Raw genomic sequence first — 9,427 nt, forward strand, 5'->3', positions numbered from 1 at the left:
GTACAATTGCACACATAAACAGGTACAAGTAGAACTGCATATACGAGTGAGTACCGTATAGAAGTATATATGTACACACGAGCGAGTACAGGTATAGAAGTAAAGTCGCGCACACGGGCAAGTACAAGTACAGAAGTACATGTACAAGTCGCATACACGAGCAAGTGACCGAGTAAATGGAAAACTGCATCAAATACACTAAAAACAGAAGTACTTATCAGTTGAAGCACGAATACAGTTAGTTACACACCACGAGTACAATCACACTAGTATTGGAAGTACGAAAAAAAAGTATCTCGAAACCTATCAACATGGGATCTAGTTTTGAAGATCTCGACGCGAGGATCTCAAAAGTGAAAACGGTTCGTAATTTTGACTTACGGTTCCCAAAATATTTCATTTAAAAAAAACGAATCTACAAAATAAAGGGAAAATTAGACATCCCCTATCATTCTCTCTCCTTTCCTATCCCATCTTGCTCCCCTTTGCGAGACTTGGCGAGTAGAGGACCACTTCCCACCAAAAATTCTGGCACCACAACACGCCACGTGTCGCATGCGAAGAGACTTTTGGACCTTCGCGAAGACCGGCCTTTTTTTAGAGTTTTCGTATTTCTGTTTGAACCGATGTAACACAGGATATCAAACACTGGGCCGAATATGCCCCGTGACCCGTTCACGACGCGCAGGGCTCCCGTCTGACTGTGCCACTGGTGCAGAAATCCTCAGCTTACCAAACGCGCTCGACGCCTTTTCTCATAGCACGTGACTATAGATATATCTAGATACATTTTAAGTGTAGATACATCTATTTTTGTGGCAAATGATATGGATGGGAAGAACATTGGTCGTAATATTTTACTGCAGTACTATCTTATTCGAATTCTTGGTTATTCCAGTAATAATTAACAAAATAGTTAGTGCTAGATAGGATGTCCGCGCGCTCCAGGAGCCGACCAGACCGGCGGGTCAGGCGATGCCGGCGGTGAGCCCGAGCGCGACGGTGGCCAAGCGGCCGTACTCCCGGTCGTGCTCGGTGGCGACGGCGGGGACATTCCGCTGCTCCTCCTCCCCCTTCCACGCGTCCTCGCACCGCTCCGCCGCCCCCAGCGCCGCCGCGATCTGCTCCACGGCCCGCCCGTACACGCGCGCCCGGATGTTGTCCAGCGCGTCCCGCAGCACGTCGGTGGCGGCGCCGTACACCTCCAGGCAGTGCCCCAGCCTGGCCCGCGCGCGCGGGGACTCCTCCGCCTCGCCCAGCCCGTCGAACCTCGCCTCCGTCGCCGCCGCGTGCTCGATCGCCATCCGCGTCGCCGCCGCCGCCAGCGCGTGCATGTCCGCCGCGTCCCGCCGGCTCTGCGGGTCCGAGGACAGGGACGAGACGCAGTGGGCGTAGTCCACGGCCGAGTCCCGGCTCGCCGCGCCCAGGCACGCCTCCTCGATCCCCGCCCGCGCCGTCGTGGCCAGGAGGAGGACGACCGCCGCCGCCGCCATGAAGCTGCGGTTGAGTTCCTGATGCGTGGCCATGCTTCCCCGGTCGTGCTGCGGGAGCGTGCGCTCTCGCCATGGTATTTATGTATGAGCTCGTGAGGTGAGGATTCGTCAATGGAGGACGACGCAGGTGGCGCGCATGCCAAGACAGGTTAATTCTGTCGTTGAATCATTCTGAATTCCAGATGGAGATCGTTCGTCATTGCTAATTTTGTCATGATCAAAACCAGCGGTTCGTCGAGGCTCCTATATATAGCAGATAGATCCGGCACCACAAGTAGTTCAGTAACTGATCATAGCATTCATCGACCAGGGCGCCATTGTTAAGACAGATTCAGCAGGAGCAATCTGCTATGGTACAATGTCAATTTCAAGAGTAAACTCAGCTAAGAGGCAAGCCATGGCTGCTAATCGGAGTTTGGAAGATCATCATACATGGCATGCACGGCGATGTGTCAATCCGGATCAGGTTCTCTTAACAGATAATATGTACAGATCAGAGTCACACTCTCTCCTGCTGCTCTGCCACGTCTCCCTGACCAGCTGCTACCTGCACGGGCACCACCGGCTTCACCGGAGCTGCCGAGGCTGCGGCGGCAGCTTCCTCCCTCTTGCCCCACAGGACAAGGTAGAGGCCCATGATCACCAGCACTGACCCCAGCACACTGCAACATCATTCATATTATCATCAAGTCAACACCAAATGAACACTGATGGAGCTCACTGCCTGCTGCAATCTAGACACAGCATTCCGACGAGAAATAGCAATGTTCAGAATGGCTGACTGACCTTCCGAGGTAGAGTGGCTCATGGAGGAAGAAAAGGTTGATGCCGGCGACAAACATCTGGGACAGCGGGCTGAAGGCCGCGGTGAACACCGGGCCCCTCTTCTCCACGCAGTACGTCAGCAAGAGGTACCCGATCCCAGAAGCCACCACGCCGCAGTACACGACAGCGGCGATCTCCACGGTGCCCCTGAGCTTCCACATCTCCACGGTGATCCGCTGCGTTGACAGCGCCAGAGCCCCCGCCTGTACGAAGCTGAGCAGGGACATGACAGCTGTGGCAGAGTACACCGCAGGGTACCTTCGCATGAGCAGACGCTGCAGCAGCAGCCACACCGCGAAGCCGACGACGTTGGCCAGCATCGACACTGAGCCCAGCACCCATCGCACCGCGCTGGCGTGCCCATGGTCGTTAACGTCGCTGGACACGACCACTGGGGTGCTGGGTGGAGAGGATGCTAAATGGTGGTGGTGGGTGAGGGATGTGCCCTTGTAGAAGGTGAGCAGCATGGCTCCGGTGAGGGACACCAGAGTGCCTGACATCTTGGCGCTTCCCGACTTGCTCCTCACCTCTAGGGCCTCATACCTACAAAATTTTAGATTAAATTATTTCCTTGCTGTTCTAATTATGTTCATGGCTCATGAGTGTGCAATGCAACTAGCTTATGAAAAAAATCATGGTTCTGAAAATATGTGTTTAACAATTTATGCTCATGTACGAGAAGCCGATCAATTTTCTACTCCCTTCGTCTCATAATATAAGATACTGTTACATCCAATATACATCTTATATCATGGGACGGAAGGAGTATATATATATAGTAGGATTCAAGCCGCTTCATAAAGTTGAGGTTTTTCCCTTTTTGTGTTGGTCCATTTCAAGATGCTGCCATGTGAAAACACATATAAAAGTATTGACACAGAATCAAACTAGCTATTAGGATCTTATAGTCGTTTATTTCAAGATGATGCTCTACTAGTTTAATTAATGAAAATACAGTTGAAATTATTCAGATAGCATCAATTGAACTTCCAAAGTAGACATGTAGTACATAGAAGTATATGAAACTTTGCACCTCACCTACAAGAAAGAAACCTTCTTTTCACAGAAGTGTCTTTTTGGCACCAAAAAAAGAAGGAACATTACCCGAAAGCGAGTGATATCAAGAAGGTAACCACTGGGAGCAGATTCGAGAAAGTTGCAGCAAATGTTGCTGTTGTGTACTCCAATCCGACGAAGAGCGTGTACTGAAGCAGCACCGGACCGAGGATTCCACTAAGGAACATGTACACAAAGACCTCAGCAGTGAACTTTGGTCTTCTCTTTCTGAAAGAAGAAGAAAAAAAGGCAGTGCATGTGCATGATCAGCAGCAGTGCAATACCAGCGACAACTACTGGTACGAGTAGGCTTTATCACGATGATTTATTTGCCTTTGCTTTTTGATAGTAATGACGGTACCTTTCCTTGAAGTAGGCAATGGGGCCAAGGAATACAGTGGCCAGCATCTGCCTGAAAGTGATGAGGACCAGCCGGTTCATCCCCTGGTTCAGCGCCTGCTTGAGAAGCGCAGTCATGACGGCAATCACGATGTTCGTGACCACCATCGCTGCTGTTGGCATCCATTGCTCCATGCATCCTGCACTCCACATTCTCGGTCTGTCTGCGTTGATGATCTGATGTGCAATTTGTTTTGGGTTATGCCATGGCTTTTATAAGGGTTGTGACTGATGAGGTCCTGAAAATTGGCATCTGCAGGCATGTTTCCGATTGCGGCTTTGCTTTCGCACACGTGACCGAGAACTAAAACATGGCCCAAGAGGAAGGAGGACAATGGTTGTGTCCTGACATCAGAATGTCTGAATAATTGTGGAAATTTCTCGAGCAAATTGCACAACCAGCTGAATCGAATAGCTGCCTTTATTACACAGTGCAGCGGAACAAAGTAAAGCTCTGTCCCTCTTTTTTCCAGTTTCTAGCAAGCAAAATATAACCTGTGATCCTTCCTGCATGGCCTTCTTCTACTGTAGAGCATTAGATGCTGTCTTAGCACTGAAAATTGTAGCATGAGCCCATTTTAGGGTCTACAAAGAACAATGTAGAGAAACACCTTCCCATGGGAAAGTTCCAAGATCCAATGCCCACTGCCTCTTCTTTGATGAGCAAAAGATATCTTTGTGGCCTAATCAAATCACAAAGCATTGATTCGATAGCGGCCCTCAAAGGACGGTGGGGCAGTCGTACGAATAGAAGTGTGGAGAATATTTCCTTTCCTTTTCTTTTATTTTCTTTCTTGTCATGTTCAATGTGACAGATCAAGATGTTCTAACGTGTTGAGATGTGGGCAGCTTATGCCGCCACTTCCATCGCCTGCAGAATCTGGGGCTAAATTCAGGCATATTGCCATGGAAATTAGTCCGACATATCGCTTCGTAGTGTGAGGAAAAACACATCCGACAACTGCACTAATGGTAGTACTGTATACTATTACTCTTGGTTATACCATATAGGTTTTAGGAAACTAAGGAGGAATCTATGCGGCAGTTTGACAACCAAACAATGGCATAGTTTGGTCCTCATGATTGGGTTTGCTTCTCCTTATCCTCTTCCTCTTCCTCTTCCTCTTCTTTGACAGATGCTACTGTCACTGAGGCATCCCTGTTCTTTCCCCACAGCAGAATATAGAGGCCCATGATCATCAGTATGGATCCCAGTACACTGAAATGATATAACAAAAATACAAAAGATGATGCCATTTAGACCAGCCATTGCAATTCTGGAAGTGTAAATTTACGATAACTCGCTCAGAAACTTAAAAGGTTAGCACGATTTCAGTAACATGGTACCATCTTGATTTAACAACTGAGGCAAGTAAGGTTCACCTTCCAAGGTAGATGTTCTCATGGAGAAAGAAGAAATCAATTATGGCAACCATGATCTGGATGATAGGGATGAAGGATGAAGTGAACACCGGCCCTCTTTTTTCGACACACCATGTCATTATTACATATCCTACTCCAGACCCCAAAATTCCCTGTAACATATGAAAAAGTGGTTTTGTTTTGTTCAGTCAATTCTCTGCAGAGTTTTCTTAACTAACTTTAATGAATTGTAACGGGATGATCTTACTGTATATAGAACAGTAACAATTTCCACTGTCTGTTTGAGGACCCACACCGATTTCCGCCTCTGTATCGCCACCGTCAGGCCCCCGCCCTGCATGGAGCTGATGAGGAACATGTATGCAGTGCTGGAATAGAGTGCTGGGTACTTCTTAGTGAGCTTGGACTGCAGCAGGAGCCAGAAGGAGAAGCACAGGCAGTTTGCCAGTAATGCTAGAGTGCCCAGCGTCCAGCTTTTCTTGCCAGATTCTGTTGTTGCTTCTGCATGCTGGCCTGAAAGCACAGATTGGTCACCTTGGTGTGTCAAGGCCACACCCTTGTAGAGGGTAAGAAGCATGACGCCGGCGAACGACATGAGTGTCCCGCTGATCTTCGCTACTCCTGCCTTGCTCTTCATGTTCAGTGATTCCACCCTGCATCCATGAGTAGCATTCCAAAAGGTTTTCAGATAACATTAGGAAGAACAAGGTGCATGAAAGTTACCAGGAAAATTTTGAAATTTGGCACACCTTAGCAAGACAGCAATGATGAAAGTGAGCACAGGAGCTAAGTTTGTAAAAGTTATGGCAAATGTTGCTGTTGTGTATTGCAACCCATAGAAAAAGGTATACTGAGAGAGAGCCGCGCTAAATGGGAGGAAAAACACAAGAAAAGGAAATGATGAGTTAACTTTTAAGTAGAATCATATCTGGGAGGACATTAGCCAGGTCACTGTACAAATATGAGGAAGTGACATTTGTGAAGTTATGTTTGAAACCATACCCTAGCGCTGCGCTAAAGAAGAGGTATATGAGGATCTCCAGTGTGAGCTTAGGCCTTGTGGTCCTGAGAAAACAACGGTAATGTCAATTTATAGCCTAATTCTGAAATCTTATCATATGCTTTGAATTAAATTTATGTACCGTTCTTTGAAAAATGCAATCGGAGAAAGGAAGACTGTGGCCACCAGTTGTCGCAGCGTGATGAGTACTAGACGGTCAAGCCCCTCCTCGAGGGCCTTCTTGATCAAGGCCGTTGTCACGGCAGAGATGAGGTCAAAGACCAGCATTGCGATCACCGGTTTCCACTCAGCAATGTGCGCCATCCCCCACATTGGTGCAGCTGAATCTTTCACACCCTTCACTTATATTGCCATGACAATGCTCTTGTCATGGACTACTTATAGGCAATATTCTACTATGTGGAGACCCTTCTGAAACTTAAAGAGATCTCGTGGAGGATACTCGACAATGACCCTTTTACCCTCCGAAAGAGGTTCCAATGCTCTTCTCATCGAGTACTTATTGGCATGAAACAGTCCATCCTCACATGAACTTTTTTCGCAGTGCCATAAGATGATACTGACATGAATTGTCAAGATATTTCCTCTATTGCGGAGCTGGCGGTGGCAGTGGAAGCAGCAGCCAGAAAGATACCACTGTTTGCACACTTTGGTGAGTTTGGCAGGTTCCTGTTTGGACTACAAACTTGACCCTATTCTTATCATGGTAAGGGTGCAAAGCTGTTCAGTTGTGCAAAAAAGGCGGCACCATCCCATCCGATCCAATCCAAAGGAAAAGCAGGATGGTGAGTTGTAAGTGGAGTGATCACCTAGTATGAAAGCTCCCCGTCTCATCCATGTCCCTTGAAAATTGGAGCAACAGCAAGACCGAGGGCCGAGCTCAGCTCCCAATTGCAGCGAAGGAACAACGAAAGCAGGTTGTCGCAATGTGGCATTGCCCATGGTGGAACTGCACTTGGCTGCAACAGCATTTTTACTTCATGATCAGGAAATGGCCAGCGAGCCAGAGCTAGCCCCTAGATGTAGCAGGGAAGAATAATCTCCATCGCCGACAACCTCTAGTAGATCCAGACCGGTGCGGTGACACCAAATTCATCAGATGTAGTCTACGCACATTATGCGGCGAGCATCAACCCACTTGTCACTTTCAGTTGAGACGACGTTACCGCCACTTGTCCACTTGTTTTTACTGCAGGGGGTGGATTCAGACAAGCTGCTGAATTATGCACATCCAAAGTATAGCATGACTGTTCAGGTAACTAATTCACATACAACTAGCTACTCTGTTCAGGCACCAGTATGGTAAAATTCATGAGAGTTTAATGAACATTCTTGTATGAACTGATTTGCAGATCACAATCTAAGCCACACATGCAGCCATATCCCTTTTAAGGCTTTAGCTTCTTGCAAGGACAGATAGATGGAACTGTGTGGTGTTGTCCCAATCACAGTACATGCCCTAACCTAAGAAAGCACGTTAAGCAGCAAAGAAAAAGAAAGCACTGGCTTTATCCATAGGCCTATGGTTGAGCAAAGTGCTGAGCCTCCTCTATGCTGAAATAAAAGGTAGCTTTAACCTGCCACAAAAGTTTTCAAAAAAGAAAAGAGAAGGATTTGCATTTGTGCTTTTGGAGAAAAAGAAAAGCAAAATGATTGTATATATCAGAGCAGCATCTTAAAAAGAGAGGTTTAACTAGTATGACTGGGCTAGTGCCCAATGTAATCTAGCACAGATTTGATGCTGACCTTAAATATCTGATATATTAGTGTAGTGTCAGTCAGTCTCATGGTTAACCTTAATCAGATGCCAAATTTAGTGGTTAATTTGTCTTTTTGTATTGAGAAGTCAGACAGTAAAAGCAGCAAAGGAGAACAAGTATATTTTTTCCAAGTGTTTTTAATATTTTCACATGCAGAATAAAGGAGCCCAATTTGTGCTGTCTTGTTTGGGCAAAATGAGCATGTGATGACTGTACCAGTACTACTGGGCTTTTTGGGCCTGATGCTGGCTGTAAATTTTGGGCCTACTCTTGAAGATGATCCGCTGTGCGGGTACTCCTGTTCGCATGGACAACGGGCCGTCTCTTGAGTCTGCAAATTCCTGTTCTGTATTTTTACGTACTCCTAGGTGTATTTGAATCTGAGAGGGAGGGAAGGAAGTATGTGCTGCTCCGTTATTCAACATGTACATCTCCTGGACACGTACGCACTCGTGTTTACAAAGCTGTTATGTATAATTATTTTAAAGAACATAAAACTGGTACATGTGAACATTTTTCCAAAAGCCAACAATATTTTGTCAAGCTCAGTAACATTTTTTTTTGGATCGATGAACACAATTTTTGAAACCTTTTTTTTTAACGGGTGAACCTTTTGTGGCAACAAAACCGAAAGCACCATCTTGATTCTCGTTTATAAAAGAAGCATCAAAATTGACCTTTGCATAACCAGGTGGCGGTAACTCCCACTTGCACATGGACATTTGTATGGTGATAGTCTCCTTATGCTCAGGTGTGAATTCACGGACATGTTTATTCACAAGGAAGCACAGGGTCATCCGTCGATTTTCTGGCCTCACCTGCATTAGTTTTATTCCTGCATGTCCACCAATCCCATAGAAGCACATCGATCTTCAGTGTCCATACATGCTGAAGTACTTCCCGAGCATTTGAGCAGTGCAGAAGTTCCAGTCTGATATGTTCAAGGTCCAGCTGCCTCCAGACATGTTTTACATACTTACATCTGAGGAAAATATGCACCCCATCCTCATCCAGCCTGTGACAGATCGGGCAACGAGTGTCTAACTCCACACCTTTTCTCTAAATGTTCATACGCGTTGGCAGACTGTTGTGGGAAAAACGTCAGAGGAAAATCTTGACCTTCCCAGGCACATCCAGATTCCAGATTCCAGATGTTATTCCATTCCTTCACTGGAGTTTGAATAGCAGCCGTAGAAGTGCCCGCGTTTCTGTTAGCTTTCACGTCCCGAATACTGACAGCCAGCTAGTACGCAGATTTAACACTGAAAACACCCTTGCTATCATAGTGCCAGACTATCCAATCCTCCATGCCAGGCCGAACTGGGATAGATAGGATGTCTCGAGTATCTTCAGCCGTGAAATTATCACGAATCAGCTCCTCGTCCTATTGCTCAGTGATTGGATTGATCAGCTCGCTCACTGTAGAGATGATGGATAAACCCCTCGTCGCTACTAGCCTCCTGGTCGTACCCCGTGGAATCCATGGTTCC

The 9,427-nt window shown here is 46.8% G+C and overlaps 3 protein-coding genes across 3 annotated transcripts; all 3 read right to left on the minus strand.

The window, feature by feature from the left end:
- Positions 1 to 968: 968 nt before the first annotated feature.
- LOC124704135 (pectinesterase inhibitor 12-like) lies at positions 969 to 1,526 on the minus strand. The gene has a single exon (XM_047236373.1). It carries the CDS (start codon positions 1,524 to 1,526, stop codon positions 969 to 971), a length of 558 nt encoding a protein of 185 aa, XP_047092329.1.
- Positions 1,527 to 1,992: 466 nt separating this feature from the next.
- On the minus strand, positions 1,993 to 4,429 carry LOC124704146 (WAT1-related protein At3g30340-like). The gene is made up of 4 exons (XM_047236384.1): positions 3,736 to 4,429; positions 3,423 to 3,602; positions 2,280 to 2,861; positions 1,993 to 2,155 (listed from the first exon to the last, which is right to left on the minus strand). Exons 1-4 carry the CDS (start codon positions 3,924 to 3,926, stop codon positions 1,993 to 1,995), a joined length of 1,116 nt encoding a protein of 371 aa, XP_047092340.1. The 5' UTR covers positions 3,927 to 4,429.
- A 311-nt stretch (positions 4,430 to 4,740) lies between these two features.
- LOC124684928 (WAT1-related protein At3g30340-like) lies at positions 4,741 to 6,537 on the minus strand. Its single transcript, XM_047219186.1, has 6 exons — positions 6,299 to 6,537; positions 6,159 to 6,221; positions 5,906 to 6,022; positions 5,404 to 5,809; positions 5,157 to 5,308; positions 4,741 to 4,992 (listed from the first exon to the last, which is right to left on the minus strand). Exons 1-6 carry the CDS (start codon positions 6,487 to 6,489, stop codon positions 4,851 to 4,853), a joined length of 1,071 nt encoding a protein of 356 aa, XP_047075142.1. The 5' UTR covers positions 6,490 to 6,537; the 3' UTR covers positions 4,741 to 4,850.
- Positions 6,538 to 9,427: the final 2,890 nt, after the last annotated feature.

This window comes from Lolium rigidum, chromosome 1 (assembly GCF_022539505.1).
Source record: "Lolium rigidum isolate FL_2022 chromosome 1, APGP_CSIRO_Lrig_0.1, whole genome shotgun sequence".
NCBI classification, from domain to species: domain Eukaryota; kingdom Viridiplantae; phylum Streptophyta; class Magnoliopsida; order Poales; family Poaceae; genus Lolium; species Lolium rigidum.